Source organism: Gouania willdenowi, chromosome 13, assembly GCF_900634775.1.
Source record: "Gouania willdenowi chromosome 13, fGouWil2.1, whole genome shotgun sequence".
Lineage (NCBI taxonomy): Eukaryota > Metazoa > Chordata > Actinopteri > Blenniiformes > Gobiesocidae > Gouania > Gouania willdenowi.
Genome location: NC_041056.1, coordinates 3375879 through 3393943, shown reverse-complemented (window position 1 = coordinate 3393943; position 18065 = coordinate 3375879). Strand labels below are relative to the sequence as shown.

Below are 18065 nucleotides of genomic sequence, written 5' to 3'. Positions count from 1 at the left end.
GTTCGCTGATTTATCCCTTTCGAATTTTGTCTGTTGGGATTTTGTTATGATTTATTCCTTTGGGACTCCATTCATTAACAATTAGTTGATTGGGATTTTGTGTGTTGGATTTATTTTAGTTGGGAATTTGTTTGTTGGCGTTTTGTTGGGATTGATTCCTTTGGGAATTTGTTTGTTGGCATTTTGTTGATTGGGATTTTGTTGGGCTTTAATCCTTTGGGACTTTGTTAATTGAGAATTAGTTCATTTGGGAATTTGTGTTTTGGGATTTTTGGCCATTCAATTTTTTCAGATGGTAATGTGTTTGTTGGCATTTTGTCGATTGGGATTTTTTTAAGGCTGTGCAACAGCAACAAGAAACCATGACGACTTAAATAAACAGGCTTAAGCTGCAGCCAATCACAGCCAGTGTTTTCATTTAAACTGAAACAGACGGTGAAGAGTCGTCCTCCAATCACAGGTCACACACACACACACACACACACACACACACTTTCTGTTTTTATGAGTTATTTTTTTAAGCAGTGTATCAAATAATATTAATCTCTTAATAATTAATATGTTTTTAAAATAATGAATAGAATTTTATCCTTATGCATATCAAAAAAATACAAATATGATTTAAAATCCATTGTGTATAATGTGTTCTTTATGACTCGTGTGAGCCTCACTATGATAAATAACTACTTAGTAGGTTTCTAATTTAAAAAAAAAAACATATTAAAAACATCTTTATGTCACTCAAACTGTTTATAGAATTTAAAAAGGACAAAAACAGATTAACAGAGACACATTTATAAACAGTTTGTCAAACAGAAATTGTATTAAACAGCATGAAAATGTTCGATAATTCAATCAAATAATAATAATAAAAACACATTAGGAAACAAATAAAACACAAACAAAACTTAACAAAAGACAACTTTAAACCTTAAATGGAGTTTTCTTCAGCGAATATAAAACACATCCACACATCATAGAAAGTGTATTAATGGCGCCCCCTTCCTGTGCTAACGTGTAATAACAGCCAGACACAAAGTTTAAGTTTTCACATTAAAGCGGTTATTTTCTGCACTATTTTACTCTTAAAGCAGCAACAGTTTTCAGGCCCTTAAAAGTAACATCTTCATACATTATCACACATTAATAATAGATTTATTTTTACTAGCTTATACTGATGTTAGCTCAGGTATGTAGCATGTGCTGCTAAAGCTAATCAAACAGAGGCTAATTTAGCATTTCAAACCCTTTAAACCGACCAACAGAGCAATTTAATAAGTCTATTAATGAGTTTCTGTCTCCTGATTATTTACCTTTTCCATTCACCAAAGTGTTGATGTTTGTTAGAAGTTCCTCACACACGTGTCAGTCTGCTCTGGGTTGCCAGATATAAAAGGTGATTCTACTCATAAACTGTCAAAACTCCCCAAAATATTTTCTTGGGCCTGAAAATAGTTTTTTTTTGTACTTATATAATGGTAGTTATTGTATTGTTCTTGTATGTGTTATTATTATGTACTTTGAGGAAAACTTGACACAGAGATAATCCATGGTCTGATTCTACCTAATGCTTTTACTTTTTTGCTGAAACATACACAAGAACGTCGCTGTCTCGTTTCTCCACGCTGACGGATTAACGTGGACTCCAAACAAGGCCCGTCATTGTTGTTCTTTTGTCGCTCGCTGTAGATCCCATCAGGTGGATGACTCAGCACTTTTTAATCAAGGTTGCCAGTTATCACTGTTAACTAACGCGTCTAAAAGAATCAGGAACAACTGCACAGGACACTAAACTGGGCCCAAAGTACGAGTTATTTTCCTTCAGACTAAATAGAATAAAAAATTAAAGTATTTTTGCAGAGTCAAAACCATAGGCGGAGTTTGAGATTCTCGCCAAGGGGGGCAAAAGAAAAACTAGAATTACAATGTGTGTAACATATACAATAACGCAAAAATGATTAGTAACATAATTGATTATGTTGACTACAAAAATTTGCGATGACTCATCATTTAATGTTGTAAATTCATGCTAAAATCAGGCCGTCAGCCGCTTTCTTCTTCATTTTTCCTGCAGTACTATACATGAACTGCTGGGCGCAGTGTCGCTTCACCATTTAGACTGTGTGTACAACAGAAGAAGAACCAACCTAAAGTCTCAAAAGTCTGAGACCATTTCACTGAAAACTTATACTACACACCTGAGTTAGAACTAACATCTGTGACATGAAACTAACAGTAATGTGTTAGAATCAAAGCAGCAGAAAACTATGTTATATATATATATATATATATATATATATATATATATATATATATATATACAATAACAATCAACAATGGGGGGGGGGGGGGGCATTGCTCCCCCCCTGCAAACTCTGCATACGGTCATGACTTAAATTCTGCTTTTTAAAACGTTCAATATTGAAATCTTAACTGAGGGAGGTTGAAGATATCTTGAGCTTGAGTTCTGACTCACTTTAACCAGGATTGATTTTCCTGGAAGGTCCAAGCGGATCCAGATGTAAACAGCAGCCTTGGAGTGGTTACAAGCTAACTCGGTTTGTGTCACAGCTAGCTCTGATGTTGTTGCGCCATTGAAGTTAAAAAAAAACTGCACAGTTTGAGTGTCAGCTGATCTGTGACTGACGGAGCCAGGAATACGTGTACGTAATGAAAAGGCAACAAACTTTAATGCTAACGTTAGCTTCAGACACTAATCATCTGTGCTCCAACCAAAAAAATCCTTATCATTCGTACAATAACCTGATTTTAAATGTAACTAAATCTTAAAGTCCATAATTAAGGCATAATTTGAATTTCCAGCGTGAACCTCTGGGTCTGTCTTTAATGATTATCATTACAATGATGTAGAGAAGATGTTCACTATTTAGTGTGATTATGGTGACCATATGTCTGGATTTAACAGACATGTCCTCTTTTCACATCTTGTCCGGCCAGAGTTGACAAACTCATTAAAATGTCTGCGTTTCTAGGAGACCACGTTAATTTAACGACCGTAACGCCGTTAATATCTATCTAAAAATTCCAGCAGTTTTTGAAAGCTAAGAAGTTGCTCTTCGAAACCAATGTGTCATTACAGTAATTTTATTCACACGTGATGGAATCATTTGACATGACGCTTTGTTTTGACAAAATCGTCACACACGAGGAAAAGAGAAGAGAGACTAAAGTCTAAGATGGACAGAAAGAGTCCAAATACCGATGGATTGAATTAAAAATATCAGCAGGAAGATCCTCCTGGATGATAAAACCTCCATGGAGGTTCAGAGAGGGGCTTGAAAACGAAGGGAGAACCTTAGGAAGTTATGGTAAAGTTTCCATCATGTGGTCAAGACCTCATCACCTCCCGTCTCCACAGACAACAGACAGAAAAAAGCTGAGTCGTTATAGACCATGAGATGTAGACTTTCACAGTTATTTGTTTCATGTATATTTAATATCAGCAGGTATATTGATTATTTACTGTTCTGTAAGCCTTGAGTTTTTTTTTTTTTTTTTTGTTTCTCATTGTTTTAATGATTGAGATATTTTCTTACTTCAGTCATTTTTAAAGTCTTTGTTATAAAGAGAGAATTAGATTTTTAAAGATTGTGGACAATAACAAGTCATTTATCTACTAGATTGTATTTTACAGTTACGAAGTGGATTCAAGAAAACATTAAGAGTGTGAAGAGATCGGCCAAGTGTCCTCGTTATTGAAGGTCAAACTATGGTCTCCCTAGTTTGATGATGATGTTATTTCTGAAGGTGATTGATCTTTGGACGCAGAATGTGACAGAAAACAAAAGTCATCTAAAGTTTGTCTGAAACGTTGGTTTTACTCTAAAACAAAGAGCTACAAAGTCAGTAAATCCTGATTCAGATGATGGAAATGTCTCTAATTCTAGAACATGCAGCACAGTTTGTGATGGATTTGACTGGAGAACGTGATTTTTATTGAAGTTCTAAACGTGACGATGTGACACTGAGACGTAGCGTGTAAATGTTTGGATGGAGCTCTGGGATTGAGGGGTTTGAAGGCATCGTTGAGCTATTTTTGCTCTGCAGGCTGGTCAACATGATGCCATCTGAGGCTGACTCCACCTTCATGGCTCCACGCTGTATAAAGAAGCTAGAACCACTTTCTCTCTCTCTCCTTCTTTCTTTGTTCCTCTGAAAGTCAAACGAGCCACTTTTAATCCCAGGGATCCGATATCTACCTCTACCTTCCTCTGCGGAGGGGTTTGCACCGGCCCACCGCTGCTGACTCCTGAGCTCTGACCATGACTTCTGCGGGCGTGGAGATCCTGGGGATGGTCCTGGCCGTGTGCGGCTGGCTAGGCGCCATGGTGACCTGCGGCCTGCCCATGTGGCGTGTGGCCGCCTACCTGGGCCAGAACATCGTCATCTCCCAGGTGATCTGGGAGGGCCTGTGGATGAACTGCTCGGTGCAGAGCACGGGCCAGATGCACTGCAGGGTGCACGACTCCATGCTGGGGCTCCCGGCCGACCTGCAGACTGCCCGGGCCCTGGTGGTCGTCTCCATGGCAATGAGCATGGCGGGCATCGGTTTGTCTGTGGCGGGGGCCAAATGCACCAACTGCAGCCGGGACGTGAGCAACAAACCGCGGTTCGTGGCCTCTGCCGGGGGGACATTCGTCATGGCGGGGCTCCTGCTGCTGGTGGCTGTGTCGTGGACGGCCCACGTCATCGTGGTGGGGTTCTCCGACCCGCGGCTGGAAGAAACAGGAAAGAGGGAGTTCGGGAACGCGCTGTACTTCGGATGGGCGTCGTCCTGCCTGCTGGTCATGGGAGGGGCACTGCTCTGCTGCTCCTGTTCCTCAAAGGCAGCCGCGGCGCGCTCGGCCAGGGACTACACGTCCGGATACCCACGGAGAGACTACGTATGAGCACGTGCCACATGGAGCAGTGGTCAGACGGTGGATGCTGATTGGTTACTGGGCAGGTTTATGTTCGGGGACGTGAATATTTGGTGATAAATAGTGTTTTGTTTTCCAACTGTCGGTACCTCAGACCTCAGTGAAACCTGAACCAATAAAACACCTTTTGTTTCACTTCTGACAACTTTTGATTATTTATGTTGAACTTTTAAAAGAAAGAAGTTTACATTTGGAAGCATTTAAAATGAAGAGTAGCAAGATAGAAACAACTTAACAAACAAACAAACAAAAATACATACATTTTCAATTTTTTTTATTTTTCCCCAAAAATTCCCTGCAAAACAAATGCTTTTTATTTTACAAAAAAACTTATATAAAAAAATAATTTATTTAAAGAAGTATAGATTTTAATTTCAATATATCTTTCAAAACAATTTTTAAAATAAGGACAAAAAATTCTACCTATGCTGCTGCTACTACGACTACTGGTATTAAAATGAATAAACAAATAAATAAATAAATACAGTACATATATAAATAAATAAATAAATACATAAATATTTTTTTTTATTTATTTATGTAAAACATTTTAAAATAAAGAACTTTACATTTGGAACCAGAAGGAAAAGTAGCAAAATAGAAACAAGTTAACACACTTAATATAAAATGATAAGTCGACTATATTTCAAAACAATTTTTAAATATGGACAAAACAAAAAAAATCTGATTTCTATTTATGATACTAATTAGTTATAATAATAATAATAATAATAATAATAATAATAATAATAATAATAATAATAATAATTGTATCACAGTAATTATGATACTTTTTTATTATATAACATAATATATAATTATATAGTTGTATCATATATTTCTTAGGTACGTGTGTGTGTGTGTGTGTGTGTGTGTGTGTGTGTGTGTGTGTGTGTGTGTGTGTGTGTGTGTGTGTGTGTGTGTGTGTGTGTGTGTGTGTGTGTCTGTGGCTGAAAGCAGCTGCAGAATGTGGCCTTCAGGATCTTTCAGGTATTTGGTTTCTGTCCGACTGCTCACAAAGGAGCGCTTGTTTCTGAGGAGCACCTGATGCTCTCCTTCCTCTGCAGCCTGACCTTACTTAGCAAAGTGAAACAGAGATAAAAGTCTCCTTCTGTGATGGGGCCTGGGGGGGGGGGGTCGAGTGAAAACTAAACTGAGACAAAGTCCACCCTGAGCCACAAAGAGCTCCATTGATCTGTTTACCTTCCTCCTCCACCAGTGGAATCACTGGGAGCTGAACATGAAGACAGAACCCTGAAACTACCACCAGATCAGTGACACAAACAAATGTTGAAGATGAAACCATCACCATCACCTGTAAATCATCTTATTTACTTTCATTTCAAAGAAAAACACGTTTAACAGGAGCACAAGCAGCTGCTAACGTTCAAATGCTTTGATTAATCACAGCAAAACATGTTGTTGAGTAACACTTATCACATCCGAACAACAAATGTGATTGTATCTGATCCGAGGGTCACATGATCAACATTCATGAGTCAGCAATCAGAATAACGACCAATCTGAGCATTAACAGGAAACAACAATGAGTTTTTTCTGGGTCACTGTGTATTTTTCTGCTGTTATTGTTGTTATTCTGCGTATGTTTTTGTCATTTTGTGTTCTTTTCTTGTCATTTTGTGTATTATTGTTGTCGTTCTGTGTATTTCTTTGTCATTTTGTGTGTTTTTGGAGTCATTTTGAGTATTTTTGTACTTGTTTTGTGTATTTTTGTTGTCATTTAGTTTATTTGTTCCCCATTTTGTGTGTTTTTGTAGTTGTTTTGTGTAATTTTGGAGTCATTGTTTTGTATTATTGCAGTCATTTTGTAGATATTCTCATTTTATATAATTTTTCTTACAATTTGTTTATATTTGTTGTTGTTTTGCGTGTTATGAGTCACTTTTATGTATTTCTGTTGGCATTTTGTGTGTTTTTCTTGTCATTTGTATGTTTTTGGAGTCATTTTGTTTTTTGTTGTTGATGATTTGTGTTTATATATTTCTATGCCGTTATGTGTATTATACTTCTTGTTTTGTGGGTTTTTGTGTATTTCTATTGTCATTTTGTGTTTTTGTTGTCATTTTATATATTTTTCTCTCATTTTGTGTATTTTATTTCCATTTCTGGAGTCACTTTGCGTATTTTTGTTGTCATTTAGTATGTTTGTTTCCATTTTTGTTGCCGTTTTGTGTATTTTTGCTGGGGTTTTGTATATTTTTTCTCTCATTTTGTGTATTTTATTTTCATTTTTATTGCCATTTTGTGTATTTTTGCTGGGGTTTTGTGTGTTTTTCTTGCTTGTGTCGATGAAGACACTTACGTTGATGGTGAATCTTTGCGTTCCACATATTGCAGACCGTAAATATGAGACTGTGAAGGAACTCCAGTCATTATCGGCAAAAATAATGAAGGTGCATAGCTAGGTAATACAAAAACAAAGAACAAACAGACAGAACTGTAACTTCCTCTCTGCACATTTTGTTAGATTTACTCCCAAAAAACACAAAATCAAAGCAAAGTGAAAATCTTTATCTTCTGGCTCATGTTGAATGATGTAATGAACACATGAAGCTGCCTGAGCAGCAGGAAGAAGGATGTATAAAGGTGATCGTGTGGACACAGCTGGGACTCCCACAGCCCCCCCCCCCCACCATGACCTAGCACCACTATGACCTGGTTAACAGGAACATCTCTCACCTGTGTGAGCGCGCTCAGTGTGTAGCCATTAGCTTCTAAAGTAAGAACAGGAACATTCAACAGATAAAGGAGTGCCAGGGATACCTGCAGCTATGCAGGGGCTATAGCCTTATTAAAAGGAACGTTTCCATGGCAACAACTGGCTTCCAAAGCAGGACATATAATTTAAAAGTGGAATCTGCAGAAATCCACAACAGAAATGTTTATTTTCACGATTAATGCATTTGATTAGTATGAGGTTGAAAGTATGAAACGTTTACTTCATATTCCTTCTAAAAAATTAAATCATTTGACACGTGAACAACACTGTCAGCTGTGTCCGTGTTTGCACTGCACTTCCTTCACATTTTTCCCAGTCTATCACTTCCTAGAGCAACAGTGTGATAAAGTTTCCCTGATCCAAATGTTTGTTTGTTATTTCTAAGGAAATCTTAGATTCTCCCTGACTCTAAAGGTCTCTTATTTTGTTGGAAAAAAAACCTTTTTAAACCTCTTTTGTGTTAAATTAGAGTTAATTTTATTACAGCCGGAGCCACAAAAATGAGATTGTATCAGATGTGAGGGTCACATGATCATCAGTCATTAGAATAGTGACCAATCAGATAATTAACAAACAAAGGCTTTGTGTCATTTTTGTTGTCATTTTGTATTTTCTTCTCTCGTTTTGTGTGCGCTTGTGGTTGCTTTGTGTTTTTGGTTCCATTTTGGGCTTTTTCATCTTGTCATTTTGTGTGTTTTGGAGTCATTTCACGTATTTTTTGTCATTGTTTTGAAATTTTTTGGTCATTTTGTATTTTTTATATTTTTATCGTCATAATTGGGTTTTTTTTGGGGGGGGGGGGGGGGGTTCTGTTTGTGTATTTTTGCTTTTGTTTTGTGTGTTTTTAATGTCATATTGTATATTTTTCTATGATTTTTTGTGTTTTGGATATGTTTTTGCATTGACTTTGGGTGCTGAGGGCCGTGTGTGCTGTGTAGAGATAAACCTGCCCTCCACGTGAGAACCACAGCCACATTTAGTATGTTTCACAGCTTTTCCTGCTCTGACGTGACCAGTCGACTGCAGGAAGTGAATCATCTGCTGATCTATGTGGTGAGGAATCGATCTAATTCAGTCTCTCCAGGAAGAAATTTGGACTGAAACTGACATGTGGGGGTCACACAACTGCTAAAGAATGTGCAGATGATCTCACCCACTGTCCTTTAATGTGTCCAATATGGGAATTCCAGTTTGGCACAAACATTTGTCCTTTCTCACTGTTTTTGTTTCTTTTCTATTGGAGTTTAAAAAGCACTATTTTTTTTTATCAAATTCCTCTGAGGGAGATGGAGACAAAGCCATTATCTGCTCCACACTCCCACAGACTTCCAGAGAACATGGTCCACCCAGTTCCTACATTCCTCACATCTCTTGTTGCAAAGCTTCGGTTTCGCTCTGACAACAAACGAGAACCTGAATCAGTTAAAAATAACGACCCGTTTAAGGACGTAGTGTCATGAGTCTACGTTTGCATCCCATAATCTACCTTTTCCTTTCAATCATTCATCTGTGGCTCTAAGTCGCGTCTGTTATCCGTTAACTCACAGACGGCCCAGACGCTGTGTTTGCTCCCGCCCTCCACAGTTAGCAGAGCTACCGAAGCCTTGAGCGGTCAATCATTAAACTGTGAATGTTTGCATCCAAAGCCTCCACTTTTTGGCTGGGACTCGAATTCAAACTCTTCTTCAGCCAATGGACGTGATTCTCCGCCTCCAATCGTCTTTAACCACTGACGCGCTTCCCAGAGCGCCTGCATTCAACCAACGTCCAGCTTTGGAGAGGGGAAGGAGACGCTCGTACTCGGACACTAACACGGCCTGAAATGCCCACGGCAGGACTGGAGATACTGGGAGTGACGCTGGCGGTGCTGGGATGGATCTCGGCCATTGTTTCTTGTGCTCTGCCCATGTGGCGCGTGTCGGCGTTCATTGGGTCGAGCATTGTGACGGCGCAGACCACCTGGGAAGGGATCTGGATGAACTGCGTGGTGCAGAGCACAGGCCAGATGCAGTGTAAGATCCACGACTCCATGCTGGCCCTCAGTGCTGACCTCCAGGCCGCCCGGGCCCTCACCATCATCTCCATCGTGGTGGGAATAGTGGGAGTGCTGGTGGCCATCATGGGGGCTAAATGCACCAACTGCGTGGACGAGGAATCGGCCAAAGCTCGGGTGATGATTGCGGCCGGCGCGGCCTTCGTGGTCTCGGCCCTGACGCAGCTGATCCCCGTGTCGTGGTCGGCCCACAGCATCGTGGTGGAGTTCTACAACCCCATCATCCCCGATGCGCAGAAGAGGGAGATCGGGGCGGCGCTGTACCTCGGCTGGGCCGCAGCCGCCTTTCTTCTCCTGGGCGGAGGAATCCTGTGCTCCAGTTGTCCCAAAGAGCCTGAGAAACGATACGGGCCTCCGTCAAAGACGATTTACTCCCAGAGCCGGTCCATCGCCCCCAGTGGATACGACAGAAGGGACTACGTCTGACGGACTTTAAGAACGTGGAACAGACTGATCGCAACCAATGAATCCTTTTGCCCGTGGGTTTTTGTTACAATTCTTTAACAGGAAACATTTATTCTCTACCCGTTTCTGTTTTTTCTACACCCTATAATCATTGAGTTTTCATGTTTTTCAATGTTTTAAAAAAATAAAGAGCGTATATCTTTGTGACTGTGATTTCTTTTGAATGAAAACTATTATAAAAGGTTAAAGGAGGTCAGAAATATGTTCTAAAATCAACCACAGTAAAGGGGCCAGGGGTAAAAAAGTAGATATGTTTATTTCTATTAAAATACAAGCAAAACTAACACAATGACTGTGAAGGTTATTGGAGTTCTAACTCATGGTAATTATAGTAGATTAGGCCTTTTCACTATTGTTTGCCACATTTTGCTCCGCCTTTGCCATTACATATAACCTAGTTCCTCTTTATCTGCACATTTTTTGGCCAGTCTTGACTGCTTTTGACCAGTTTTAGTCACTTTACATTTTTTTGGCCACCTGTTACCATCTCTGCCTCCACTCACTCTTCAAAAAAACAAAAAAACCCCACTTTGGGTCGACGGCCCACCAAGATGATGCCTGGTGTGCCAGATGGCCAGTCCACTCCTGGTAACAGGACTGCTGTCAGCGAGGACCTTCAGTCTCCATCTTTAAAAGATAAAGACCAAGTCAAAAACCTTGGTGTTCTGATTGACTCAGATCTTACATTCAGCATCAGATCAAATCTATCACAAAAACATCTTCTACCACCTAAAGAACATCTCCAGAGTGAAAGGTTTAATGAGTCAGAAAGATCAGGAGAAACTGGTCCATGCTTTTATCTCCAGCAGACTTGAGTAATGGTCTTCATCTACAAACATCTACAGCTGATTCAGAACAAAGAGGTCAGAACACATTGGTCTAGTTTTAAAGTCTTTACACTGACTTCCAGTCAACCTCAGAGGAGACTGTAAAGTTCTGCTGCTGGTTATAAATCTGTGAATGGGTTTGGTCCAGAATACATCAGTGAGATGTTAGTCAGGTATGAACCCAGCAGGTCTCTCAGATCTATGGACACAGGTCAGATAGTGGAGCCCAGAGCTCACAGTAACCTTTTAGTTGTTATGCTGCAAAGAAGTGGAACAAACTGCCAGCAATGTGAATTTTTATCTTTATATTCAAGTTAAAGGCACTCTTTTTCTCTACTGCGTATGACTGAGGGAGGTTTTTAAACATGTTATTATGGATTTATTGTTTTTACAGATGGCTTTAAATGTTTTTACTGCTGATTTTAAATGTTTTTACTGCTGATTTTAAATGTTTTTACTGCTGATTTTGATGTTCTTACTGATTTTTAGACTGTTAAATGTTTTTGTTGCACTTTTTAATCGTGTAAAGCACAATAAATTGCCTTGTGTATGAAATATGCTATATAAATACATTTGCCATAGCTAGAGGTTTAGAAGGTTAGGACTAGGGTCACACCTGCAGACACAACCATGATGTCTCCCTTCACCTACTGGTCTCCAACATGTCTGTTTGTTTCCAGACAATGAGTCTGTTTCATTGGACGGCGAGGGGGAGGGGGAGGGGAGGTGGGGGGGCGGCGGGGGGGCGGTTTGATGCAGGGGGTCGGAGCTGTTTTCAGAGCTGGGGGTTGGGGGGGACTTTCCTTTCATACGATGATACGAGTGGAAAACTCAAATTAAAGCATGAATAAACAAAGCAGAGTGGAGCGTGATACATTATAACAAATAGGACAGAGTGAGGAACTTTTCTCACGGGGGGGCGGGCACAAAAATGTGATCATATCTGATCTGAAGGGTCACATGATCAACATTCATGTCAGCATTAGAATAAAGATTAATCTGAGTCACAGGAAACAACAAAGAGTTTGTGTATTTGGAGTCATTTTGTCTTAACGCACAATTCTGATTTGTGTGTGTGTGTGTGTGTGTGTGTGTGTGTGTGTGTGTGTGTGTGTGTGTGTGTGTGTGTGTGTGTGTGTGTGTGTGTGTGTGTGTGTGTTACACATTCAGTGCCTCTTGTATCAGTCTGGAGCATAAATGGAATGTGACCCTGGAGTGACCCACATACTCACACACTGTGTTTACTGAAGTAAATATGGAGACTTCTGGTCTTGGTGTGTGTGTGTGACACTGATAATGTGTATATAATATAATATAATAAATAGTTATTCATTCTAAGACCTCACTCTCCTTCCACTGTCACTTTCTCATATCAACAGAGATATTTAGCCTCAGTGTTTCCCAGGGACCTTGAACGCATCTTGGGAAACAGGTTAATTCTGCTAATATTTGCTCTATTGGAGGAATTCCACCAGTTTCTGAAAGCTAAGGAGTTCCTATTTACAACCAATATTAACCCTATCATTATGGTATTTTTACTCACACGTGATGGAATCATTAAATATGCAGCAGAAAGAAGGGAAAGACTGAAAGAGACCAAATATCGGTGGAATTAAATAAAAAAATGTCAGCGAGAAACCCCTCCTGGATGATAAAACATACATGAAGGAAGTTAAGGTCACAGTTATTTATTGAAGTGTATATTTAATTATTATTTAATGTTCTGTAGGAGGAGAAGTTTCTCATTGTTTCAATGATAGTGATTTTAAGAAAGTTTACATGAGATTTTTCATGGACAGATTGTTATAATGCATAATAAAGGTGATTGACTGGAGTCACCACTGATTTAAAATTGTTTTTAAGTCTTTATGATAAAGAGAAAAAAAACATTTTTAATTTATGGACAATAAGAACTTATTTATCTACTATATTGTATTTTGGCGTTACAAGGTAAATTCAAGAAACGTCGAGTACTTTGAGTATGAAGAGGTCGGCACATGTGCCCTCTTTTTTTGAAAATCAAACTATGGTCACCCTACGTTAGTACAGTGGATATAAAAAGTCTTTTTATATAGTTTTTGTGATGTAAAAAATGACACCAAGATAAATAATTTCACAACTTCTTCCACCTTTAATGTGACATATAACCTGTACAATGCAAGTGAAAAACAAACTGAAACCTTTCAGGGAGGTGAAGTAAAAATTAAAAACTGAGAGAATGAGGTTGCAAAAGTCTGCACACCCTCTTATAACTGGGGGCGGGGCTGTATTCGGATTTAACCAATCACATTCAAACTCATGTTAAATTGGAGTCAGCACACACCTGTCACCTTTTAAAGTGTCTCTGATTAACCCTAAATAAAGATCAGATGTTCTAGTAGCTTTTCCTCACTTTTTTGTAGCCACATCTTCCAACACAAGCCATGGTCCTCAGAGAGCTTCTAAAGCATCAGAGGAATCTCATTGTTCAAAGATATCAGTCAGGTGAAGAGTACAAAATAATTTACAAAGAATTAAATATAACATGGAACACAGTGAAGACAGTCATCATCAAGTGGAGAAAATATGGCACAACAGTGACTTTAAAAGAACAGGACGTGGTCAGGGAGGCTGCCAAGAGGCCGACAGCAACGTTGAAGGAGCTGCAGGAAGTTCTGGCAAGTACTGGCTGTGTAGTACATGACAACAATCTCCCTTCTTCATATGTCTGAGCTATGGGGTAGGGTGGCAAGATGGAAGCCTTATCTTATGAAGAAAAACATTCAAGCCCGGCTTTATTTTGTTAAAACACATTTGAAATTTCCCAAACGCATGTGTGAAAATGTGTTATGGTCTGATGGAACCAAGGTTGAACTTTTTGGCCACAATTCCAAAACGTGTATTTGGCGCAAAAGCGACACTGCTCATCACCAAAAGAACACAATACCTACAGTGAAGCATGGTGGTGGCAGCATCATGCTTTGGGGCTGTTTTTCTTCAGCTGGAACTGGGGCCTTAGTCAGGGTGGAGGGAATTATGAACACTTCCAAATACCAGACAGTGTTGGCACAAAACCTTCAGGCTTATGTTAGAAAGCTGAAGATGAAGAGGAACTTTATCTTTCAACACAACAATGACCCTAAGCACACCCACATCAACTAAAGAATGGATTCACCAGAATAAGATGAGGTTTTGGAATGGCCCAGCCAGAGTCCAGACCTGAATCCCATTGAACATCTGTGAGGTGATCTGAAGAGGGTTGTGCACAGGAGATGCTCTCACAGTCTGTCAGATTTGGAGCAGTTTTGTAAAGAAGAGTCGACAAATATTACCTCATTAGGATGTGCTACACTGATAAAGTGCTGTAATAAAAGCCAAAGGTGCTGCAACAAAGTATTAGTTTAAGGGTGTGCATGTTTGTACAACCAGGTTATCTTGAGTTTTTTATGTTTTATTGTTTCCCTTTAAAGGTTTCAGTTTGTTTTTCACTTGCATTGTACAGGTTATAGGTCACATTAAAGGTGGAAAAAGTTTATCTTGGTGTCATTTTTTTTACATCACAAAAACCTGGCATTTGAACAGGGATGTGTAGACTTTATATATCCACTGTATGTGATTTCGAACACATCCCATCTTTTGTTACCATGTAGAAAATGTTTTCTAGGAACTTTGAACTCTGCTGATTGGCTGGGAGAAATCACATGGTGCGGGAGAGCCTCTCACTGTGTGAATGTGAAATCTACTTCACTCATCAGAGGAGACTTTAGGAGAATGTTTGACTAAACTTAATAACGCACTCTTGTTTTTGAAACTCTATAAAAACATTCCCGTGTTCTCTGGGCTGTGAAAAGCCTCTTTGTGGCTGTGGAGCCTTGGAGCGTGTAAGGAGATACACTGAGTGATGTCAGCCCTGTGAGGACCTCCTCCTCTCCACCTGCTCCACTATAAAGAGCACACGCTAGCGCATCATCTCACAGATGCTTTGACCTGATCTCCTGTTGTCCCTTATCCCCCGCTCAGGTGTCACGTTCATCCTCCTCAGGATGTCCATAGGACTGGAGTTGATTGGTATCTCCCTGTGCATTCTGGGATGGATTATCGCCATCGTGGCGTGTGCTCTGCCCATGTGGAGGGTGACGGCGTTTGTGGGGAGCAACATCGTGACGGCTCAGATCATCTGGGAGGGTTTGTGGATGACGTGCGTGGTGCAGAGCACGGGCCAGATGCAGTGTAAGGTATACGACTCCATGCTGGCGCTGTCCCAGGACTTGCAGGCTGCTCGGGCGCTCACCGTCATCTCCATCCTGCTGGCCGTCCTGGCCGTGCTCGTGGCCATCGCCGGCGCCAAGTGCACCAACTGCATCGAGGACGAGGCGTCCAAGGCCAAGGTGATGATCGTGTCGGGCGTGTTCTTCATCGTGTCCGGGGTCATGCAGCTGGTGCCCGTGTCGTGGACGGCCAACACCATCATCAGGGACTTCTACAACCCGCTGCTGACGGACGCCCAGCGCAGGGAACTGGGCGCGGCGCTCTACATCGGCTGGGCGGCGGCCGCGCTGCTAACCCTAGGCGGGGGTTTGCTCTGCTGCTCGTGTCCGCCGCACAAGACCCGATACAACCCATCACGCATGGCATACTCGGCCCCGCGTTCTGCAGGGGGGGCGGGCCTGGAGAGGAAGGACTATGTTTGAAACGTGATTTAAAGGGACAGTCGTCTACTTTTCTAACGTTGTTTGTTTTAAAGCTAGTTCACGCGCTTTCAACGCTTTTTAAAATGTTTACGGTTCATCAGAAACCAACAGCGACAAACTGTGTCTTATGTTGTAAATACTGTGTGTGTGCGTGTGCGTGTGCGTGTGTGTGTGTGTGCGTGTGTGTGTGTGTGTGTGCGCGCGTGTTCCAAGAATTCCTCTGCAGACGACCTTTAATTCCAGTCTGTAAATAAGAGACGAACATGATTTGAATTTTTTTTTTTTAATAAATAATGTTTTTAAATTGAGAATCTGTTTGGTTTATCGCTCATTGAAGGTGTGTTTTTTTTAATTTCCTGTGTGGATTCTTACACGTTCAGGTGTTAAATGGATGATGTTGAGTCACTAATGCATGAACCAGTGACCGTGTGTCAGATTACATTAGAAATATAATCCCACAGGTTTCCTTTCCTCGACTGGGAATTTAAGCAACAATTATCCACTGGATCACAAACAGGTGGAGGTGAGATCAGACTTAGATTATTTTATAAGTGTTGAAATGGTTAAACTGGACCAATTCACTTTAAATTCCCTGAAGTTTTGTTTCTTCTGTTCGTTTTTTTACACTTTTAAATAATGCGACGTGTGGTCTTTAGTTTACACTTAAATAGACTTTTATTATTATTCATAGTCCAACACTCAACTATATAATGAAGTTTTAGAGAAAGGGAAAAAAAATTATTTTAAAAAGTTTTTTTTTTTTAAGGTTAAAATGTAATTATAAAATATAAAATGCTAAATTAATATCAAATCAAAAAGATTATAGAGTTTAGCATTACATTTTAAAACTACCGCTACCATGTAAAAGAGTGAAAAGTAATTTAAAAAATGCAATTGAGTAAGATTACATTTAAAAAATAGATATTACTACTAATAGTAATTGTTACAAAATGTGTCTACTCTTCATATTCCAACACTCAGTTTTAGGAAAAAAAAAGATAAAATAATAATAATGTTACAATTAAAAAGTATAAAATATTAAATTAATATAAAATTCAAAAGATTGTAGAATACAGCATTATTTCTTTCTTTTTTAAAACATAAATACCATATAAAAGAGTAAAAAGCCATTTTAAAAATGCAAATGAGTAAACCTGAATTTGAAACATAAATACATGAATTTGTTAAAAAATATATTCTAATTTAGGAATAAATAAACAAATATAAACACTAAAAACAGTTCTAAATAAATAGATATTATTATTGATTGTTAAATGTTAAAAAATAAATACTTAATTCAAAGAAAATCATTTTAAAAATTGGCCAAAAAAACATTTGTTTTAAAAAAAAAAAAGTAAATCTACTGTTAGGTTAGTTTGAAGCACACGTGTCAAACTCGAGGCCCGGGGGCCAAATCCGGCCCTTTAGAGCATCCAATTCGGCCCCACAGGAGAAAGGCAAGGCAAATTATATTTGTGTAGCACATTTTAAACACGAGGAAATTTAATTTGCTTTACATGATTAAAAAGTGCAACAGAAAACATTAACAATAATAATAAAAAAAACATAACATTAAATAGAGTTTGAAATCAACAATACAAACATTAAATACAAAATCTGCCTCTCAGTCATAAATTAACAGAGATTAGAGAACATGAGAACGTTTAATGATAAAAACGTTTGCGTTGGATTCTGTTTTCAGTTTGTTTACTAAAAACGTGAATCATTGTGTAAATTTACTGTACGTGTCCCAGCTTCTTCATGTAGACAGATTTAATGAAAATGAGTCAACATTTTTACAAAATTGACAAAATTTCCAGAAAATAAATAAAAATTGGTCAAAAAAATGTGTGTGTGTGTTAGTGTTGTGGTAGTCCAGACCGGTCTTAGTCTTGAGACCAAATTTTAAAGGTCTCGGGATTTTCTCTCAAGACTGTTTTAGACCAGCACTAATTCCTGCTATTTTTAAACTTTTTTATAATGTGATAATAACACGGAGAAGAACGGGATAAAACAAGTGTGTGTGAGTGTGTGTGTGTGTGTGTGTGTGTGTGTGTGTGTGCTCTCAAAGGGTTAAAAGGTGTGTACAGGTTAAATTTCCATGTCTCACACACACACACACACACACACTGAAAGATTGATGAACGTCTCACAGTAAATATGGAAGAGACGCCTTCAGTCGAACTCATGTTACACTCAGTTTGTTTCCTCTTATTTTGAAAGGTTTTTTTTACTCCGATAAGCCAAGATTTAATTTAGTAGCTTCATTTATTTTCAAATCTGTCACTTTAGTTTTGTGTTTACATCTTTAAAAAGTATAAAAATTATTATTATTATTATTATTATTATTATTTTTATTAAATACAAGTT

General features: G+C 39.1%; 4 protein-coding genes across 4 annotated transcripts in view; 3 read left to right on the top strand and 1 right to left on the bottom strand.

Annotated features, from left to right (window-relative positions):
• Positions 1-1370, bottom strand: part of cldnj (claudin j) — a 33895-nt gene extending 32525 nt beyond the window's left edge. Inside the window, exon 1 of the mRNA XM_028464276.1 lies at positions 1314-1370. The gene's annotated coding sequence lies outside the window, so the exon portion shown is untranslated. The remainder of the gene's footprint in view (positions 1-1313) is intronic.
• A 2803-nt stretch (positions 1371-4173) lies between these two features.
• LOC114474234 (claudin-4) lies at positions 4174-5079 on the top strand. The gene has a single exon (XM_028464384.1). It carries the CDS (start codon positions 4284-4286, stop codon positions 4908-4910), a length of 627 nt encoding a protein of 208 aa, XP_028320185.1. The 5' UTR covers positions 4174-4283; the 3' UTR covers positions 4911-5079.
• Positions 5080-9133: 4054 nt separating this feature from the next.
• On the top strand, positions 9134-10283 carry LOC114474742 (claudin-3-like). The gene has a single exon (XM_028465235.1). The coding sequence runs from the start codon at positions 9503-9505 to the stop codon at positions 10157-10159; it is 657 nt and encodes a 218-aa protein (XP_028321036.1). The 5' UTR covers positions 9134-9502; the 3' UTR covers positions 10160-10283.
• Positions 10284-14994: 4711 nt separating this feature from the next.
• Positions 14995-16388, top strand: LOC114474217 (claudin-3-like). The gene has a single exon (XM_028464360.1). The coding sequence runs from the start codon at positions 15048-15050 to the stop codon at positions 15693-15695; it is 648 nt and encodes a 215-aa protein (XP_028320161.1). The 5' UTR covers positions 14995-15047; the 3' UTR covers positions 15696-16388.
• The last annotated feature ends 1677 nt before the right edge of the window (positions 16389-18065 follow it).